This window comes from Streptopelia decaocto (assembly GCF_964273445.1).
Source record: "Streptopelia decaocto genome assembly, chromosome: 1".
Lineage (NCBI taxonomy): Eukaryota > Metazoa > Chordata > Aves > Columbiformes > Columbidae > Streptopelia > Streptopelia decaocto.
Genome location: NC_138663.1, coordinates 118,774,651 through 118,796,411, shown reverse-complemented (window position 1 = coordinate 118,796,411; position 21,761 = coordinate 118,774,651). Strand labels below are relative to the sequence as shown.

General features: G+C 38.6%; 2 protein-coding genes across 2 annotated transcripts; one reads left to right on the top strand and one right to left on the bottom strand.

The window, feature by feature from the left end:
• The first annotated feature begins 26 nt into the window (after window positions 1–26).
• Window positions 27–9,217, top strand: GET1 (guided entry of tail-anchored proteins factor 1). Its single transcript, XM_082045157.1, has 5 exons — window positions 27–263; window positions 3,844–4,009; window positions 5,242–5,309; window positions 6,167–6,281; window positions 7,557–9,217. The coding sequence occupies exons 1-5, from the start codon at window positions 174–176 to the stop codon at window positions 7,628–7,630; spliced, it is 513 nt and encodes a 170-aa protein (XP_081901283.1). The 5' UTR covers window positions 27–173; the 3' UTR covers window positions 7,631–9,217.
• Window positions 9,218–10,891: 1,674 nt separating this feature from the next.
• Window positions 10,892–21,310, bottom strand: LCA5L (lebercilin LCA5 like; the record flags this gene model as incomplete). Its single annotated transcript, XM_082071761.1, has 6 exons — window positions 20,849–21,310; window positions 19,212–19,349; window positions 17,231–17,324; window positions 13,551–13,660; window positions 13,115–13,247; window positions 10,892–11,463 (listed from the first exon to the last, which is right to left on the bottom strand). Exons 1-6 carry the CDS (start codon window positions 21,293–21,295, stop codon window positions 10,892–10,894), a joined length of 1,494 nt encoding a protein of 497 aa, XP_081927887.1. The 5' UTR covers window positions 21,296–21,310.
• Window positions 21,311–21,761: the final 451 nt, after the last annotated feature.

Here is a 21,761-nt window from a genome sequence, read left to right as displayed (position 1 = left end):
TCACGTGGCCGCACCTGTCCCCGTTTCCCCTCGCATAGGCACCCGCGTCCCAGCCCACGTGCGCGGGAGAGCCGCCCCCACGCGGCGCCGCCCGCCCGGGAGGCTCGTTAGTGCCGGCGGCAGGGAAGGAGAGAGAGGGGGCGCGCCCATCTGCCGGCGGGGGCGCGCGCGGCATGGCGGAGAGCGGCGCCTGGCTGCTGGTGCTGAGCTCCGTCTTCCTCTGCAACGCTCTCAAGATCCTCCTGCCTTCCTGCTCCTCCATCGTAAGTGACGTCACCGCGCCCGCCCCGCCCCCTGGCCGCCGGGGGAGGGGGGCGGCCGTTGCTGAATCGGGGCCGCGCTCCGCGCCCGCCGCCTCTCTCTCTTCTGCCCTGGTCACGGGCCTCTGCGGTGCTGTGGGCCTCGCCCAGCCCGCCCGGGCTCTGCCGCCATCCGCCGAGACAAAGCGGGAGCGGGCGCTGGGCGAGGCGCTGTTGGGGCTGGGCGCCTGGTCCCCGGGTGGCTGAGGGAGCGGTGAGGCCCTGGAGCAGGGCGCTGTGGAGGCCCCTGCGGAGCGCCTGGGGTTCTGCGGAGGTGGCGTCACCCCCGCCCGCCAGCTGAGAGCTGAGGGGAGGCGGGCGGGGGAGGGGAGCCGTTTGGGAGGGCTGCCGGTGTACCCGTTAGGCGTCCCCAGCGGTCACTGGCAGGGCCTGGGCCTTAGGGAAAACTTGAGAGGCTGGTACCGGGAACAAATGGAGGTGATCAAACACCGTGATAGTAGGTGACTCCAGTAGCCTCGATTAAGCAGCTCTTTGAAGCAAAGTTCAGCGTAATGAGTTACCAGTGTCTTAAATGATGCTCCAGCCCTTACGGCATTGCAGGGAATGTAAAGGATGGTTATGCTCAGTCCTCTGTGTTTCCAACAGATGGACGTCTCCATTGTTGAGAAGGGAGATCAGTGGATGCAGAGATTAAGGGGTTAGGCGTCATAGGAGAAAACGTTAAGTCCCAGTCACTAATCAGGATGCCCCCTGGTCTGATCTTAAGCGTCTCTGTGGAAGTGTCTGTAACAGAATTATGGACCAATAAACTCTGTGACTGCCACATTAACTCGCATGTAAGCAGGCATGCTGAAATACCTATCGTTCTGCTCTTTAACATAAATAACTTTACTGTCACACGGATCAGTGCACACTCTTCAATAAATGGATAAAAATCCTTTAGAACACAGATTTGTCTTAGTTTGGGAAGCTGAACTCAGTGCTACTATAGATGACTAATGAAAATCTCTGCTCAGCTTTCTGCTGTGGTTTGTGACAGAAACTTGTGTAATGTTCTCATTGACTGCAGAACTGAGAACATTGTTTGTGAGGAAAGGAATTACATGTGTCTTGAGAAAGACAGATTTTTTTTAAGGAACAGCAATAAAAAGATTTTATGTTGTCTGTATCTTCATTTCTATGGTAAAAGGAGTTCATGAACCAACAAGCAGGCGGAAAGTAAAAGGAAAGTAAAGAAAGGAGAAAGAAAAGAAAAGGAAAAAAGATTTGCCAGTACAATGCGTGATTGCCTTTTTACATTTCTGTTTGCAGCAAATAATTTTAGCCAAGAAATCAATAAGATGTTATAAGAAAACTGCATTTAAATACACGAGTAAGATGTAAGAAAAATAACTATATATATATGTGATTCATCCAAGGGTGCTTAAAGAGCTGGCTGACATCATAGCGAGAACGCTTTCCATGATTTTTCAGTGTTCCTGGGAATCTGGAGAGGTCCCAGGGGACTGGATGCTGGCAAATGTCTTCAAGAAGGGCAACAGGGATGAGCCCAGCAACTACAGGCCTGTCAGTCTCATTTCTGTGCCTGGCAAAATCATGGAGAAAATTTTTGGGGAGTTATTGAAAAACATCTGAATGACAACGCAGTCATTGGTCCCAGACAGCACAGGTTTATGAGGGGAGAGTCCTGCGTATCAAACTTATTTTCTTTCTACAACAAGGTTACCCACCTAGTTGACCAAGGGAAGCCTGTTGATGTGATCTTTTTGGATTTCAGCAAAGCCTTTGATACTGTCTCTCACAATATTCTCCTGGAAAAGATCTCCAGCACACAGCTGGATAAACACACAGTGCAGTGGGTGAGCAATTGGCTGACAGACTGGGCTCAAAGGGTTCTAGTAAAGGTGGTTATGTTGGGCTGGTGAACAGTCACCAGCCCGTTCCTCAGGGACACATCTTAGGGCCAGCACTCTTCAATGTCTTTATATATGATTTAGACTCAGGACTTGGAGGGATTGCTTGGTGAGTTTGCTGATGACACAAAATTGGGTGGAGCTGTCGACACTCTCAAGGGCAGAGAGGCCTTGCAGAGGGATCTGGACAAATTGGAGAACTGGGCAATCACCAATCACATGAAATTCAAGAAGGGCAAGTGCCCGATTTTGCACTTGCAAGATGGCAACTCTGGCTGAACATACTGACTGGGGGGCAAGATGCTAGAGAGCAGCTCTGCAGAGAGGGATCTGGGGGTTCTAGTTGATGGCAAGTTGAACATGAGCCAATAGTGTCTCTAGCAGCCAAGAGGGCCACCCGTGTCCTGGATGCATCCAGCACAGCATTGCCAGCTGGGCCAGGGAGGTGACTGTCCTGCTCTGCTCTGCACTGCTGTGGTCTCACCTGGAGCACTGTGTGCAGTTCTGGGCAACACAGGATAAAAAGGATATAAAGCTACTGGAGAGTGTCCAGAAGAGGGCTATGGAGCTGGTGAAGGGTTTGGAGGGGAAGCTGTATGAGGAACAGCTAAAGTCACTTGGTTTGCTCAGCCTGAACAAGCGGAGACTGAGGGGAGACCTCACGGCAGCTACAGCTTCCTCACAAGGGGAGGGGGAGGGGCAGGTGCTGATCTCTTCTCTCTGGTGACCAATGACAGAACCCGAGGGAATGTCAGGAAGATGTGCCAGGGAAGGTTTAGGTTGGACATTAGGAAAAGGTTCTTCCCCCAGAGGGTGGTGGAGCACTGGAACAGGCTCCCCAGGGAGGTGTCACGGCCCCAAGCCGGACAGTGTTCAAGAAGAGACTGGACAATGCCCTCAGACGCATGGTGTGAACTGTGCGGTTGTCCTGTGCAGGGACAGGAGTTGGACTCGATGATCCTTCTGGGTCCCTTCCAACTCAGGACATTCTATGATTCTATGAACTAACACAAATTTATGTTTCTGGTTTTGAAGCAGTGATAAGATGCTGCCCAAGATGGATCACAGCTCTCAGCCAAGTACGGCAATTTTTGTGTTTAAACAGCCCAGGCTAGGCAATTTGTAACCTAGACATGTGATTCCCATTTTGTGATCCATGCATTACTGGTGAGGTTTAAAAATGGGCTTCAGTGAATAAAGTTTCCACGTTAATTAGTTTAGACCCTTGATGAGTCTGAAAATTATGAATAAGTAATGGGCAGTGAATGATGAGAACTGCAAGGAGGGAGGAGGGCAGTTCAGCTCAGGATGCAGCGCTAGGCCAGGTCTGGGGGGTTTTAAAGGTCTCAGAAGGCAGCATTGTTGAGAGTGGGGAGATGAGGAGGTGAAAGCAGAAATAGAGAAGGGAAAGGCAGTTAAAAAGGGATAGAAAAGTTGAAAATCACTATCCTACAGGCACAGTAAAACCCTTTTTGGTTTGCTCCAGTCAGAATAAGAGAATAAAAATTCTTTGGCTTTTAGAACATGTTGCAGATGTTAAGTATCTTGATGAAAGGGCCTTTTTTATGGGAGGCTTTTGAATATATAAACAGGAGATCATACTTTATACATATCAAAGAAAATGAGTGGAATTCTGGATTAATAACTGGTACTATTTCTTTGCTTCTTAGATATCCAGATTGTTACAAAAGGATGCAGAGCAGGAATCCGAAATGAGAGCTGAAATTCAGAACATGAAGCAAGAACTCTCAACCATTAGTATGATGGATGAGTTTGCTAGATATGCCCGTCTGGAAAGAAAAATTAACAAAATGACTGACAAGCTTAAAACTCATGGTAGAGTGCAATGTTTACTCCCTTTTCTAGTATCTGAAAAATGTTTTTGTCAAGAGTCTTTTCAATTTTAAGTATATTTCTCCTTCAACTGTTCTTCTCCCCCTCTTAGCCATTTCAAGTGTTCCTCCCTCCCCCCCTTTTTTTAATGTATTTAAAGTCTTTGGAGAGCTTGTTTTTGTCTTTCAGTTGTGCATAGTTCTGCGTACACTGGTAAGGCAGTGATTTAGATACATTTTTTTTTTTACAAGGTATTTCCTAGTCTTCACTGTGTAGCTACTTTTTCTCAGTGATGGTCATCACTGAATCATGTTTTCACTATGTCGAGGAAGTTGTCTACTGCTTATCTTCAATGCAAAAGGATGCATTGTTTGGCTGGGGCTATTTGTTTGGTGTACTACAAAATTCTAGAGAGAAAGCCTTAATCCGTAAGGTAAACAGATGAGATCTTTCCTGTTGTGTCACAATCCTGCTTCATCTTATGCAGCAGCATTAGCAATAAAGCTGTAGTGCTTTGCCTCGATGAGGATTTTATGGTACTATGGTCCATCGTCTTGTCGTAGAAAGTACACGTAAAACTTTAGCACCAGAGCTTTTGCTCTTGTCTTTGCCCAAACTTACCCTAATAATTTCAATTAAACTAGAGTTCAGTAGTTTACTTGGCAACCGACAACATTTTTAGAAAACCTGAGGCCACCGTTTTGTTTGACGATGTGCTGTCTTCACTGGGCTTCTTTGTGTTGGTCTGAAGTACTGTAACAGAAGAAAATAGGCATGAGAACTTTTAATACTGAACCTGGCCAAGATTCATTCAGTGAAGGAATTGTCTCAACTGTGTTCCTGAATGAAATAAGGCAAAAAGTGCACCTGCTAAAGCCAGCATTCTCCCCTTTTTAGGAAAGGGGAAAATTTAATTTATGCTTCAGCTAAAGCAGGTTCTTAAATTAGTAAACACAGTGACTGCTCTCATTTGGGAATAGTGTTCTTGATTACACGTGACATTTCTGTGTCTTGGATATCAGTGTTTTGCAACTTTTCATAGTAGTGTTAATAAGAAACTACGATATGATACAGACCTTGCACTTTCTTGCAGAAGGGTACTTTCAATATAGCTATGAGTCCTTTGAAAAGAGATATTTAAACAGTGATTTGAAGAGCAAAATATTAATACGTTGATAGTTTTATGTAAATATAATTCACTATTATGAATAATGCAGAATATTTTTTTTTAACAGTGAAAGCACGGACTGCGCAATTAGCCAAAATAAAGTGGGTTATAAATATTGTGTTCTACATCTTACAAGTAAGTAAATATTTTTTTTTAAATGAATACAAAGTACTAAACTAAATCCTCAGTAGTGTTACAATTCTCTCCTGCATTTATTGGCTGATGATTAGTCACAAAGTTGTTTGACATTTCAGTGACAGTGCATGCCAAACATAGATGGTTTATTGAAATAGAAGGGAGAGATGTTGCTGATAAGGTCTGGTGGTTGTGGATGTAAGGAATTTTGAGTTTCATTTTAGCTTGGTGTTTCTAGTTTTGACATCACAAGATAGGAATTTGTCTTAGCTTTTTAATCAATGGGATTTTTTTCATTTACATGTGGCAGTGGACGCAGGAAAGTCCTGATACATGCAAATATATTTTACTTATGTTTTTGAAAACAAAATATGCTTTTGCTGAGGATACAGATCTCCACTTACAGCTGCCACACATCTCCCCATGATGCCTCATCAGATTGTCTGTAGTTCAGACTTGATGCCAAAGAATTGTCTGCCAATCAGGATGACAGTGGTCAGCCTGAGGATGTCCTTAGGGTAGTGTTAAAGCAAGTTGGATTCCAAGCAGGCAAGTATTATGGATAAAAACAGTAATCAGAATTTAACAATTACTATTATGATGTTTGTCTATGCTAGATAGGAACCAGGGTCTCAAAAGAAAGCAGTATTTTCCAATGTCTCACTTCTACCTCTTAATAATGTGCATGAAATTAAGGTCATACTGAGTTTAAAAATATTTTCAACTTGCTTAAGAACAATTTAAAATAACAAAGAAACTATTCCCTTTAAATAGAATTTGTTATTTACTGTTTCAAAATAGTGTTGGAAATGTACTTTGGTGTGTATTATCCAAGCTAATAAAACTTTCAATTCTAGGCTGCCTTGATGATCTCTCTGATTTGGAAGTACTATTCCGAGCCAGTTACAGTGCTTCCAAGCAAATGGCTTGCTCCTCTGGAGCGCTTGGTAGCCTTTCCTACGGGCGTGGCAGGTAAGGACTGCGTGCTGGAAAAAATACATTTCCCAAGCCTATGTGGGTGCTAACTGTGTAGTGATGAAGAGCATGCACAGGTTAAATCCTTTTCTTTTGGGCAGTTTAATCAATTAATAATCAGAACAATATCACAGGTTGTAGACACCTGTTTCTGGATGAAATATGTGCTGACTCCATGCTAATGGAATAAGCAGGCAGGCAGAATGACAGGACAATGTAGCATGGAAATTTAGCTGCTGGTGAAACTTCATATTAGGCTTGTAAGTCCTAGCTGTTCCAGGAGGATTTCCAAAATACGTTGTTGGAATTGTATGTTGTTGTATCTTTAATACTGTCTAGAGAATGATTTGTATCCAGCATGCTTACTGGATGAGAAGAGTCTGCTTCTATGCAGGGTGGGGGAATAGTCCTTGGCATACTTTTATTTAAATATAATTTGAAGGGATTTAACAAGGTTATTATCCATATCTGCCTTCCAATCTCCTTTTTTGTCTTGGCTCATAATTACAGTAAAGAGCTTGCTTTTGAATTCTAGGTGGTAAATGCAAAAATGTCTAAAAATCACTAAAAAAAGATAATTTCTTCACATGTACAATGAATAGCTATGTGTTCTGCGATTCTATGCAGTGTGATTCTATGTAGTCTGCAGTATGGGTGTGCTGTGTGTTACAGTCTGGGCACACCCTCTGTTCTGTCATACCGATACAAATCTCTGTGCTGCTGGTTGGAGAGACGGGACCCTTTAAAACAGTTGTGCAAGGCATCTGGGTCAGTAGCAAAGGTCTCAGTAGAGGTTTTTTTATATTGCTGTATGGGGAGCAAGGGGAAAGGAGAGGAGTGTGGATATAATACTTTTAAAAAGACTGATTTAAGTTTCAGAGGAAATTTACTTTTTACCTATCTCAGATCTTGAGTTTAGGTTCTAGCAAAGTATGCTGTACTTGCCAAGCCTTTAACTTCAGCGCTTAGACATTTTCTGTTAGGTACATAGAAAATGCTTTTAGCTATGGGTTGTATATACCAGACTGGCTCATATTCATGTTATTTGCTGCTTTTTTCCCTGGACAATCTTCAGTTTTTTTCAGGACCAGCACCAAGTTGGCTGCTATCCCTTGAAGAGAGACATTTGTATATATAAAGATGTTTTGTTCCTGTTTATCTTGTAACTCTTAAGTTTCTTTTTTTTTCACACTTCCAAAGTTTTTTTCAGAGTCATATGTGCATCAGAGTTATTGATGCAATGACTTAAATAATGTTTTATATCTATTTCAGGTGGTGTTGGAATTACATGTTGGCTTGTGGTTTGTAATAAAGTTGTAGCTATCATGCTACACCCTTTCAGCTGAAGGAATCTCAGTAATCCGTGGAGTCCTCAACTACATTGTCATTATTGCTGTTTTAAATTAATAAAAAAAAAGGAACAATTGTCTTTCATGAGACTAGGTCTGAGATAATATTTGTTACTTCATTTGGATATCAGTCAGTGTTCCTTTTATTTTATCTTTCCTTAGTTTGCTTTTCAGTTTGGGGGTCAGAATTCAAAGGATAGCATTGCTATTTATAGAACCTCATTTTGTGTCTGTTTCGACAAGTATGAACATGGCAGAACCGTAAGACTTTGTCATGGTATAAATTCACCCAAATCTAAGTGTTTGGTTTGTATTTTTAAGTTGGAAATGCACTGTCATTAGGAATTCATTTGAGACCTTTGCTGTTTCCATTCTGTATAATATGGCAGTTTCACACAAAGGTGGGATTATGTTTGGTGACAAGTGGTACTGGAGGATAGAGGTAGGAGGTTTGGTTTGTTTAGTGTGAAACAGAATTAGTTTCCTTCATGTTATTTTTTACACTAGAATTGGCGTATTCTTGGACTGTCTTAGAGAATTTATTAATGATATATATGCAGAGTCAACCCTGAAGAGACTCAGTTGCCAAATACAGGATGGCTGGATACTTTTTCCTCCCTGACTTTTAAGATTCACTGAACACTTGTATTTTTTCCAACTGTTATTGATAACTGACCTTTCCTTCCTTTACATTTTTCCTACTTCTCAAACTGAGTGAGGATCACTGACACAATTTCCTTCCCTGTTTTGGGGGGAAGGGTCTGGCCAACCTTCTCAAGCTCCATGTTAAGAAAGAGAAAGTAGAAGATGGTGCTGTTCCTCCCGAGAACTACATTTCTAAGGGCTTTAGCATATATTAGTAACAGTCCAGGATAGCCCAAAACACCTATGTAAATGTAAAAAGGCAAATTTAAATGTCTAAAGCACTAACAGAATGGTAGCAATCAGGAGGAGCAGGTAAAAACAGTTTTCTCTTTTGGAGTGAATCCTTCTTGCTGTATTTAGGTGCAGGAAACAGCCACAATATTTTGAATTTAAAGACAGACAGAATTCTTCATAGTACTGTGCCTGTAGAACAATGACAATGACAAAGTTGTGGTATCTTCTGTGCTACCCTGTGGTTGCTGCCCCAGGAGACAAATGGGTGGGTTTATAAAATTCATGTTCCATGTGTTTTTTCTTTTTTTACCTGAACCTGAACAAAGCTCTAGCAAAGCTCTAGGGGACACCGTTTTTCTGCTGGGCCTTGGCCATTCTGGTTCAGCTTCCCACTCTGTACAGTGCGATGTTTCTGTTGTGTTACTTCAGGTTCTTTGCCTTCCTGCAGGAAAGGGCGAGGGCCCCTCCGTAATTAGCACTGCACTTAGAAATTCATTCAAAATGTCATGATGCGTCATATGTGTGTATGTATATATGCATGTATTTATTTGATTTTAATGTTATTTTTTCAAAAAGATGGGTTTATAGTAGGGATTACATTTAGCCGACATGAAAATTGGTGCATTAAATATAAAGAAAAAATGTTGTGATTGAATGTTATGTATAATTGTGTTTTTATTAATGAAATAAAGCTTTTCAACTCATCCCAAGTTTTCTAATCCATTTCTCAGTAGTAATTATTTTCCTAAGTAGTAATTTTCCTAAACAAAAACCCCAAAACCAAACCAAACAAAAAAGAACAACTCCTTCCCTGTGCCACCCCCTCACCCTGTGTTCTTGCATAAGGAGATACTGTTGGAATCAATAGACCTAATTTATTAATTGTTTTTAAGTATTTGGGACAGATTATTTAGCTATGACATTAAGATATTTCTGAATCTAAAGATGTGGCTAATGATACTTCTACTTAGATTGTTATGAAGTCAAGAAAAGCAGCAAAATTTAAAACTTTCCCAGTGGCATTTGCTGTTCATCCACATTTAGCGTGGGGTCATCAGATACGCAGTTTGTTGGCTGCTGTAGTCAAATGTTGGGGTGAGTGAAGGCAAAACGGCTTTTGATCACCGAGTCAGTACAAACAGTATTGTTGGGTTATGTCTTCTAGTTTGCTCTGAGCTTTGGGACAGCAGTGAAGGCATTGTAGAAGTATTAATACTTCATAGAGAAATACCTCTTCTGCCTACTCAAAGTCATTTGAAGCCTGCCCAATGTACAGCTTAAGCCTCAAGAAAAACCTTCAACATTTTGAGAAGAAATGTGCTGCAAGCAGGTTTCAGATCTAAATGTCTTAATCATCTTTAAAAGCTTTTGCAGTATAATTTTTTGAAGTTTTTTTCCAAAGTGCTACTGCATTTTAAAATGAATAGAATACACATAATTTTCCTGAACTTCACATCATTTTAGCAAGTTTTCATGAATTACCATGAGGAACAAAACATAATCCTCCTACCCTTGCTTACATAACCTTAAACACAGGCTTTTTAAAAGCTTTTTGAGAACTGGGTATGCCTGACTTCTCCAAAACAATAGTTTACTCTTGCACATTCATCTTTGGATGTCAGCTCTGGAAGTTACCAGGCAAACTGTTTTGATAAGTTCTAACGGTGGAAAAGAATGAAGCTTTAGAGCTTTATAATACTAAGGAAAACAATGTAATAGCAAATTATTATATGTGAATTCTGGAAGCTATTTCAGGAGTGAAGAAAATAAAAAATAAAATTATTTTCTTTTTATTGCATTGTTGGTACTAACCAAACACTGAACCTTATGAAAGCAGATTGCTCACTTCAGCTAGCTAACAAATAACCAGCTTCAAAATTCAAACTGCAGAGAGAATGCAAAAAAATGGAAGTTACAAAACAAGGACTAACATGAACACCTGCTAACAGGTAAAAATGTTGTAATTGTTAAGGCATTCGTTACTAAGATGGATATGCAGGCACATACATGCACATGGACCGAGAATGGAAGAATGTTCTTTTGTGTCAACTGATTTGAGTATCGTCTTGGAAAAATCATTGAAAGAAATTCTCAGTACTTGTAAGATTTAATACATATTTAATGAAGGTCAAACCACTGCTTTTTTAAAAAAATGTTTTAAATTATTCACAGATCTAAAGATAAATTGACGTACTTAACTAAATAGCAAAATAATTAGTTTGTATATGCTAATGAGGTTAGTAATAAGAATTTCATTAGCATTACATGCTTTATGTTATGAACTAGTAGTGGTGGTTTGACACTTGGCTTGTGTAACGCCGCATCCTTTCACTTCCATTTCTTCATTCCTCTCATGACAGAACTTGCATGGTTGTCTCTTCAAACACAGCCTGGTCCAAAGAGCTCTTTCATAAGATTGTTTTTCCTTTCAGCGAATGTCATATGAGCACAGCCTTCCACTTCGGTGGAACTGTCCTTCTGCCCTGTTTTGGTAACTTTGCCAAAAGACGGTGCATATAGCCCAAAGGAATTTTTCTCTTTTGATTCAGCTGTTTCACCGCAGTCCTGAGCCGCATGTCCGGGGTTGCAAAAACTGCCTTGTCTGGATTTTCTGCCTGATGCAGGAAGCCCGTGATGCAAATTCTCAGTGGCTTCTGAGAATATGTATTTTTTTTTCAGCCCAATGGGTGTTTTCATTCTGGGGCCTGGAGTCACACATTTACTCCCTGCCTTCTCACTGCTATTTACCTCTTCATCTGGCTTTTTTTCTTCTTTTTCATATTCTTCCACTGCATCTTCTTCCTGTTTGTTCACCTTTACCTTGTCACTTAGAGCTTGTTCGGTTTTCATTGGTTTGTTCAGCTGCTGTTTAAGCAACTCTGTCTTTCCTTCTTTCATAAATTCCAAACAAGTGTATTCTTCCATCAGTAGTCTTCCCTCACTTAAATAATCTAAAATGAAATATTGTGGGTTTTAGGAATGTTCTTAAATTGCCTAGTAACGTAAAGATTAATGAAGCATTAATGAGAGCAAGTTTTACTTATTCCTTAAGTTGGTGTTATCGATGGTATTTCAGTCTTGAAGGTTATGACAATGCTATTTACTAATAAATATAACAGGATGGGGAAATATTTAAATATTTAAATGGCATTGTGCCATTGAATTCAGGTAAATATATTTATTTTTACCTTTCTCATTATGTTTAATTTTAGTAAATGAATTAATATGCAAATATAATCAGTAATGGCTAAATATAGGGCCAGAAAAATCCTGTACAATGCAGCAGAGAAAGCACATGAGATCTGAACTCTAATTGTAATTTTCTGCTTTTAAATTGAATTTAAATGTATGCATGATTTTCTCTCCCTTGATTGACAACACAGTTGCTTGTTGCGTGGAGCAGAACATACTGCAACTTTCCAACCCATAATTGAGTTGGCTTCACTTTTTAGTAGAAAAAGATATGTGGATACCGAATGCCTACAGTAAATACATTTCTTTGCTGCAGGGGACAAATAATAGGTTCTCTGGTTTGGAGAGGTTCAGAGTACCTCCAAAATCAGATAGAGTCCAAGCTTAAAGGAGAAGTATGAAGTTGCAATAATTGAAATAGCTAAATAAAACTTCAATAAATAAGTCTAATATTGGCAGTGGGAGAAAACCAGAAGAGTCTGGCAAACAGTGAGGAGAGAGATTCACAGGCAGAATCAGAAGATTCTGTTTTCTGTCAATTTTAAAAGGGGATTTCAATGACAAATGGTGACTTCAGTTATCTGCCGGGGCCTGGGTAGGCTGCAGGCTGAAAAGGTGGAGTACAAAATACAGGATACACATTCCAGATTACTGGCGCTGTTACTGATCCAGCAAGCGACCTCAAGAACCTGTTGCACCTCTGTGGAAGTGTGACCTTTAGGTCACATAATTTCTCCTCCCATTTGTAAAATATTTAGTATGATGGCATTCAGATCTTGGTTCTTCCTTCAAGCCTCACTATAATGCAAATAACATGAATATTTTCATGAAGAAAAACTCAGATAAAGGAATGCATTGGTTTCTTCTGTTCTGTAGAATCTCTTCAAAATAAAGGTGTTTATAGATGAGTCCCTCACATGTAACTGTTACATGAGAACACAATCTATGGCTAAGATTTACATGAAATCTATTACAGTGATCATTGTAATGAGGACATACTCTCAGCCCTTGAGCGAGTCCTTTTCCTTTCCCAGCAATAGAACCTGAGCCAGAGATACCTGTTGACGTGAGCTGTGATGAAGGTTTGCAACCAACAGTTTGCGATCAGTAGCTGATTAGTGTGGCATTAACAAGCTTTTAACTGAAGTATACTTTTACAGCTAAAACACTGACTTTTTACTAACGTGACTAGCACCAAGATGCCTCATACTGTGGAGCTGCTCTGCTGTCAGTGCCGTGCTGCCAACAGTTGGATTTGTTTGACGCTTAATATATTATTTTGTTGAATTAGTTGCTGTTGGTCAGGTGCCAGCTAATGGCTGTCAGACCCATGTAAAATAACCAGTACCATCAGTACTTCTTTTCAAAAGATCAAATGAGTTTCTGAGAAAAAAAAATATTAACATATACCTCTTTGTGTTCTATTAAACATTTCTGGCTTTGGTATTTTCTTGGTTGCTTTCTTTTCTGTTCTACAGTGGGGATCTGTGTATGCTTCGTTTGCTTTAGTTTTTTGATTCTTATCTTCAGAAGACTTTTTCTCCTATAATTGGCAATTAAAGGTAAAATTAATGAAGAAATACTTGTTTAGTGACTTTTAAAAGTACACAGTGTAATACTTATAAACGGATTAATAATTTCTATTACTGTTATATTCTTATTTTCTATCACAACATTTGTCCTACATACTTTCTGTAATACAATTATATTACACAAAGCGGACACAAAGTCCACATCCTGGAAAGTTAAGATGACAAATGAGGCTATTCAGGCATATTCCTGAAATTTATGAAATAACAGCTTAGTTGAGAGTTTAAACAAGGGATTGGATTCAGATCTTTCATACCTTTGTTAGCTGAATTGGACTTTTTTCTGTTTCCTGAGCTTGGTACTGTGACAGCAGCAGTGACCTAAAACTCTGTTTATCTACTTGTACTGCTCTGTTTACACTAAGACCTATTGAAAAAGGACAATTGTTAGTAATACAGTAGTTTCTGGAATTATCGTGTTGGTATAAACAAAAGGTAGCTTTGATGACTGATCATACTGGTATGTGGCCTAGGATTTAAACATCTTTTTGCTGCATGTCTTAATGCCCTTTAATAAAGAAATTATTTGTTCTGCGTGATCTATAAATGTGAAACTGGAACAGAAACAAAGATACCTGGACTTTGGAGCATTTTCATCTCCACATCAGTACATTGTAAATATACTTGAGTTTTATATCTACAAAATCGTGTTCAGATAGAACATGCAAAGTCAGACAAATGTGTCTATACCTTGGGGTCCACATGGGCTTAATTTGTGTGGTAACATTCCAATGTAAATTCAAGAGGTCTAGTATGAGGCCTCAGTTTTTAGGTTCCTAAATTGGCATCCTACGAAGTATAATAAACATGCTTGTTTTTATGCCTTCTGACTTGATTATTTGTCTTTCTCAAAGTTAAGCACTTACAGAAAGCTTTATGGAACAAAACTCTTCAGATGAAATGCTTAACACTGCTTGAAATATCAATGGTCTTTGAAGAGAGATTACAAGGGAGTGATCGAATGAGACATTTAAAGAAATGATAGAATCATTGAACTGTTTGGGTTGGAGGGGGCCTTAAAGATGGGGAAGGTGAATATATTGTTCTTTTATTCTATTTTTAGAATAATTTTGGCATGAGTACAGTAGCTGAGAAAGTTGTGAGTACAGCAGCAAAAATGTAATCTTACCTACATCAACATTCAAACTTATTCCCGGTTTTGATCTGGGAAATCAGAGGAACACTACCCATAAAAACGGTGATTTTCAAATATTTGCAGCTTGGTGGTAAAAAAGGATGTTGATGACTGATTTGAGGATTGCTCTTGAAGGAATGGCCCTGATGATGTGGAGTTAATTTTCCCTTTCAAAAGGGAACCAGTAAGTAGGTAACTTAGCAGCTTTTTTTTTGACAGAAATCAGTGGAGCATTCCTCGGACTCAGAACTAGGGGGAGCTGTACCTCTAGATGAGCTGGTGTGGCCTTCCCACAACTGAGCAAACTTTGCTGTTATGGAGAGCTTATGAAATTAATGGCTTCATTCAATAAATCAATTTTATTTATGTACACAGAGCTTTCTGATAATATAAGCAAGCCTACCTATTTACCAGGAGTGTTACAAAATGCATCTTCACATTTCTCCTTCCTGCTGGGTAAAAATTTTTACAAATGCAGAATGGAAAATAACTACTTGTAGAAGTAGCTCTTTCTAATTTTGTCATAAGAAAATTCAAATCAATAGTGAAAAGGAAAAAACAACTGTCAGTAATTCCAGTTCTAGATTTCTAAATCATCTGTTTCTATTAAATGGCAGAGAATTAAACCCTTATTGGCCAAAAATACCAAAAGATCAGATAACTTTGCTTGGAACCTTTTTGAAACAGAACACCAGGTCTCTCTCCAGCTAAGCTCCCTTATCTTCCTTAGAGAAAAGACGACCTCAAATAATAAATAGTGATTGAAATACTGTATTTTAAGTAACAATATTGTACAAGCCCACATGGAATTAAAATTAAAAAACCCATATCTGATCATGTGTTGCAACTAAAATTGGAATTCAGAGCTTCCTGAAAAAGTTGTCTCACTTAGAATGAGAAGTAGGAATTTGTGTTTCTTAATTTTACAAGCTGAATTACCAGCACTTCCCCTGTAGTTCGCTTGTTGTTAATGCAGAGCAATGGATTTGCAAAGGTAACGATGGGGAATGAAATAAACAACTGACTGCAAAAAGGCATTGTACCATTACCATATTTTGAAGAATTCTGTGGGCACACGAAATATTTCCAGAAAATACAGTTGCTACCAAGACAATTTTAAGCATTCTTCTGAACCTGAACATTCCAATTCCTCCTTCGGTTTAGGAGCAATAATATCTGACCGGCATTTTAAAGAGGTGCTCAACTCAGGACAGTCAATAATCAGAGCATTATCCAAAATTAAAGGGTGTAAGCTTGTTGTGCAGCAAGTTCTCTTTTAGAATATCAAAAGAATGTTTATCATCCTGAGTAGGTGGCAGAATATTACTTTCAATGTGGGAAAAGTACTCAAAATCCATTTATTAGTTTATACATGAAACACATTTATTAGTAAATTCTAGATATTGTATCTAAAGCATAAGACAACTAGAAATGTATAAGTGCTTCAAGAAAACAATTTTAACATTTTTGTCCCTGATGAATATAGTGAACACACAGGCAACATAACCATTCTTGGCTTGTCTGATTTATAATTGTTTTTAGCTGTCGATCCCTCAGTTCCAGGGGTGGGATCCACTTGTCTGAACACAGGCACCTCATGCTATTTGAGATGCCTTCGACTATTCAAGGTATCTGTATAATGCTGGTCAATATTACACAGGACTGATGGGACACCCATGTCCTTCTGGAACAACAACTAGAGTGTGCTAGGACATCTCAAAGGGCACTGGATGCCTATGATTAGGCAGCTGAATCCCACACAAGGTAGCTGCCCTTGGTATGATTGACAGACAAGGCTGCGTATAATAGATATTTCTCTACAACACCTGTCTGAGTGTCCTCATAAAGAAATAATCTTCACTGAAGAGCTATTTGTTCCATGATAGAATTAACTTTCTGTTGTTCTTCACTATCATTCTACTATATTGTTCTAAATAACATCAATTCTGTGGACAGAATTAATTGATAGGATATACAATAACTGGGTTATTATGATCTCTGGTTGCCCATTTAAATTTACTTACACTAAAAACCAAAGGACTACTAAGGATAACCCTTATCTTCTCTCAGGTAAGCTGTCAGTACGATCACCAGACTGGCCTTTAAACTTCCTAAACCTTGCATCTGAAAACTCCTCCTCTCCTTACACCCCAACAGAATGCAAGTTGCAGAAGTTTCAATAGTGGACATTGAAGAATCTCTGCTACTTACAAGTCACAGGGTCTAAGGATTTTAAAGATGAGAAAACAGTTCTTAAAGACTCAATTAAATCCATTATTTTTCCTCATATGAAAGCACCTTGAAAGTCTGTATTAAAACTAGGAACATTTCAGAGAAGGGTTGTTTGAGGTGCTTTGATTTCATGAGCCATGTTAGGAAATTCTAGGTCTAGGATGGATATTTCTCTGGGCCAGTTCAAAGGGAACAGCTTGAACATAAATTAGCCCGCAAAAAAATTGTGGACCCTGCTAAAAAACTAGAGGCAAGCTGCTCTTGATGCAAATAGACACTTAAAATAGCAGTGCTCCTATAGTGTCACTGTTAGCATACTAAAACTATGCATGCTAAATGCTATTCATAATGAAAATTGGGTTGAATATTAAAAACAGGTCATGTATTTGTGTTCATAAAATAAATGAGCAAAAAAAACAAGCAGTTCTCTTTAAATTATAAGTGCTAGAATAATTTTAACCCATATAAAAGTACGACATTGTTTTTTTTATTTCAGAATATATGTCCCAGTTATAAAACAATGTAAATTTCAGTTAACTAAACAACAAAGGAAAATGAATATAGACATACTTTTGTCATGAGGTACTGAATCCCTTTTGTTTTTTGGGATTTGAGGCATCCGATTTGCATAGATATTTTGTATATAAAGTTGTCGATCCTTTTCCTAAGAAGAAATAAACACTATTGAAATTCTAATGTGCATTAAGATTACTTTTTACCAACTTAATTCTCCCATGTTGGGAAAAAACTGTCAGTGATTTTGCTTTGTGCCAGGCCATGTGGTACCTTTGACATTTACCTAAATAGTAATCTGTCATTTTCTTTCATGAATCAAAAAAAAATTCTCCCTTTTTAAGGCTAAGGACACATCTATACACCTAAGTGATCTTTTTCATAAAACACTGTTTAGAAGATGAAATCTTCTCCAATTATTCATTTGTTCCATTTTTTTCCAGACTAAGTAAGTTTTGGATTTACTTCCTTTTTCAAATTTGTTTACTCTGCATCCTCGGTTATGATGCGCTCAGTTCTGTTTTACAACCTATTGCTCAGGAGATCACATAAACTTCAGAGGCACACTTCAAAATTGTTTTTAGCAAGGGTCCTCTTTCCTTACTGAAATCTTAACAAAGAAGAGAGATTTCAGTAACACTCTCACCATATCAGTTCTTAGTGTGAAAAATAGGAGCTGCAATTTATTTGGAGATAGAGGTTGTTCTGAAAGGGAACTGTGTGTCTGAATACCTTGAATGGTCTGAATAAGCCAGGTGCTCAACTGTGACTGTGTAAGAATAAACACTGTCCTGGCACAGAAATAAGGTTAATAAGTATGTCTTGTATTCTTTGTGGTAAAACAATAGAAGGTTTTGTGAATCTAAATGTAACATTAAGAGACCTGGAAACACATAGAAAACTGTGTGGAAAACACAGGAAATAAATATTTTAGAGAAGCGTTGAGATCTGTACTTTAGAATAATTTTCATTTTGGAACAGTGTTACATTAGTGTTCCTGGAACTATAATTATTCCCATCTCCCAGATCTGCACACACGGGAGGAGCTCAGGGTCTGGCAAGGCAGTAGCGCTGCAAGTGATGTTCGGGTGACTGATACGGGGCCTGGGAAGACCATGGTTCTTTTTTCCTTTCCCACCAAAACAATGAGCCCAGCTGCTGCCAAATATCAGGAAGAAAATTTCTGCACCTGGTACATTGGTAAGAGGAAGAAACAGTGTCCCTGGACAGAAATGCAGAGTTGCCTTTTCTGCCCTAAACAATGCCTGGGCAAATTCACCGTAACATCTTTCACAGACACTTGATTCCATTTAGAAAGAGAAAACTCTGTAGTGGGATCAACAGATGGATCAGTGACCTTATATACAAATTTAAAAAGTGTATTTTAACTGTGCTAGAAACACAGTTAAAATTATCAAAAAGCCACAAGGCTTTTCATGTTTTCTGGAATGTGTACTGTTTTTCTTGTTCACATACCAATCATGGCAGTTTTGTTTCTATTTACTTCTAGGTTCTATCACTTTTAGGTTTTCTTGTATGTTTGGTTTGCAAGGATTACCGTGTTTAACCAGACATATTTGTCCCAAAGATATTTGTCTAAAAAACAAGTTGGAATTCAAACAAACTACTGAAAAATTTATGTTAACTCTCTTCGTTAAACTCTAGTTTTGCAGATGATTGTAATATTTAGTTCATTTTGATTTGAAAGTGTTTCTGTAAGGGAGCTCATTTAGGGCTAGTAGATTAATATATTGACCTATATCTATCAAAGTGGTAACAAGCTGGTGGAGATTACTTGTTCACACTATGATGCATTAATCTCTGTTTTGATTAGTTATTGAAGTATTTTTAACTTTTGACAAATAGACCTTACAATAATCCCATCATTTGATATTTTGACCTTATTTTGGTAGACCATAGAATCAACCAGGAAACAAAAATTCCACTCCTAAATAATATAAAAGAGGAAAAAAGGATAGATAACATTAAATACTTAAATCCTTTCTGGGAACAGAAACCTGTTTAAAATCTTGAATACCTTAATTTTTTGGTGAAGAGAGTTAATTTCCATTTGCAAGTTCTTTGTAATTATCCCAGCTTCCACAGCTTTTTTGTTCTCAATTGCCAGCTGCCGACTAAAGGTGCTATTGTTCAACTTCAGCTGCTCTTCTAGGCTCTTAAAAAAATAACATATTTTACTGTATGGACATATTCAGTATGACTGTTGAAAAATTTCAGTTCTTACCAGATTTAAAAAATAAGCATGCTAGTATAATGAAAAGTAAACTTCCAGTAATTACATTGTTGTAAACAATGCATGTAATTATGCTGAAGTATCTGAAAAATACTTTAAAAATGAGCAAAAGCTGGTTTAAATTCTAATTTTACTAAAACAAAAAGTATACTTTGGCATTCAAACATGAAAAATAAGGATGTACGTTACCCTTCTGATGGATTAATGAATACGGTTATCTTTGAGAAATGTTAAGACAACATTTCTGTTCACACTGAGATGTATTATCTGCAGCAGCATAAGGAGGTTTAATGTAAATGAAAACTAGGTAATTTATTGTGTATTTTATTGAGTACTGTATCAGAACACAGTGCCATGCACTGAAATTATAGTTACTAAAACTGTAAGGTGGATACCCAACACTGCATGCTTTTTATGCCTTCTCACTATGACTTCTGTAAATAGAAAGTTTTCAAAAGAGAGTCTGAATTCAGCGCTTTATATTTCCATTTTCTTTCATGTAATAAATGTACTTCAGACCTAGCTGTTCAGATGGTGAAATTCCTCTAAGATTACCTGTCTCTCTATTTAATTCTATGCATGATATAGTGCATAGAAAAGAGAAATTATTTCGTGGAGGACAATGGAAATTTCACTCTTTCAGTTTTGTATTAAAAACTGTATTCCTGTCTTTTTGTGAAAGGTTCAATAAGAGTAAAGAAGCATGAGATATGAAAAGGAGCTGCATTTTCTCCTCTTAAACCCCCACCAGGCTTTTACTAAAGTTGCCTAATAAAGCAACAGCAGAACCAACCCTAAAATTGAGGACACCTTTCTACTTCTTAATTCAGCAGCCATCCCCCAGCAGACTACAGTGAGTGACAGTCAACAGGAGACGTAGGTATGTCCATACAGCCCACCAGCACCACATAAAAAAAATGGTGCTAGTTCCAGATAAGCCAGCTTTGGTTGTCCAGGGAAGCAGATCAGCAGGAGCCTGGTGATCTCCATGTGTGACTAATCCTGTGCTTTGCCAGGGTAATTTAGGGTCCATGCTCTTGGAGTTGGATCGCCCAAGCAAGCCTGGTACCCCACGCTGCTGTGGGGCGCAGAGCAGACACTCTGCTGAAGATTGCTCTCCAGCTATACACTACGCTTCTGACCTAACAGGGTTAAGGCAAATGACTTAATTCCTAAAAGACCTTTCTTGCCAAACCAAATCCGCTCATACATTTCTGACAGATTTTAAAATACTGTAAGGGGGTACAACTGGCATTTTCTGTACCTTACACTCGGGACAGCACTGGTTTAAAAAGAATGTTTGATGTTACAGGTTTGCATCTGAATCATTAACGTGACAAGAAGCAGCTAAAAACTTTCCACTACACTTGCACAGAAACCTCTCCTATTATTGTTCCACAAATACGACATGCACGTATTACCTGTATTCTGTTATTATTCATTTCAATTTTTTCTGTAACGATTGATAATCTGTGATAAAGTTCTTCTCTCTCTGCAAGAGCCTTGTTTTCTGAAAGCACATGCAAGGCCTGGAAAGCATCTTTAGTTTTTAGCAGTTCTGCTTCAACTTTTCTGAGCTTCTTGGATGTATTTTTCTCATTCTCCTGAGACACTTTCAGGAGATTCCTTAGTGCTCTCACCTTGTTATAATGACTGGCTAAAAGATTCAGCAAGTTACTTTCTGAATTTTCGTATCTACCTATTGCTTTCAAGCGTCGACACTGAAGCTCTTTCAAATCGTGGTTTTCTAAGCTTGATGCTTCTACTTTGTGTTGTAAATAAAATATTTCATTCTTCAACTGTTTAATTTTGTGAAGTCTTGCTGATAATATTCGCTGAGCCACTGCATTTTTTTTCTGGGAAATCATTGTACTCTGCAGGCTTAAAGATGAAGAATTCTGATATGCTATCTTCTCAGCTGGCAATTTTTTTCCTCCTGCATTCAGACCAAAGTAAACTGACATTGATATATAGCAATCATTTCAACTAGCAAAATCATTGTATGTCTTTACTGCTCTCATAAGTTCATACACTGCTCATCCAAGCTGCTTACCTGTGGTATATTTGACAAAATGCCCAAGATCTATACTAAGACTCCAATGTTCAAGTATTTCACAGATAAATCTATTAAAGATTTTATATCTCTGTGTGTGCATTTACATGGCTGCACTGGACCATAGCTAACTAGGTCTGTAGGAGGTCAAGGTTCCCTCCTTTCATTCTCTGAAGGCTTTTTTATTTGCAAGAGCCATCATGCTCACTTTCTGTTAACAAGGGTAACTACACAGGTGGTATCTTATGTTAACACATTACTCCAATATCTACAGAAACAAA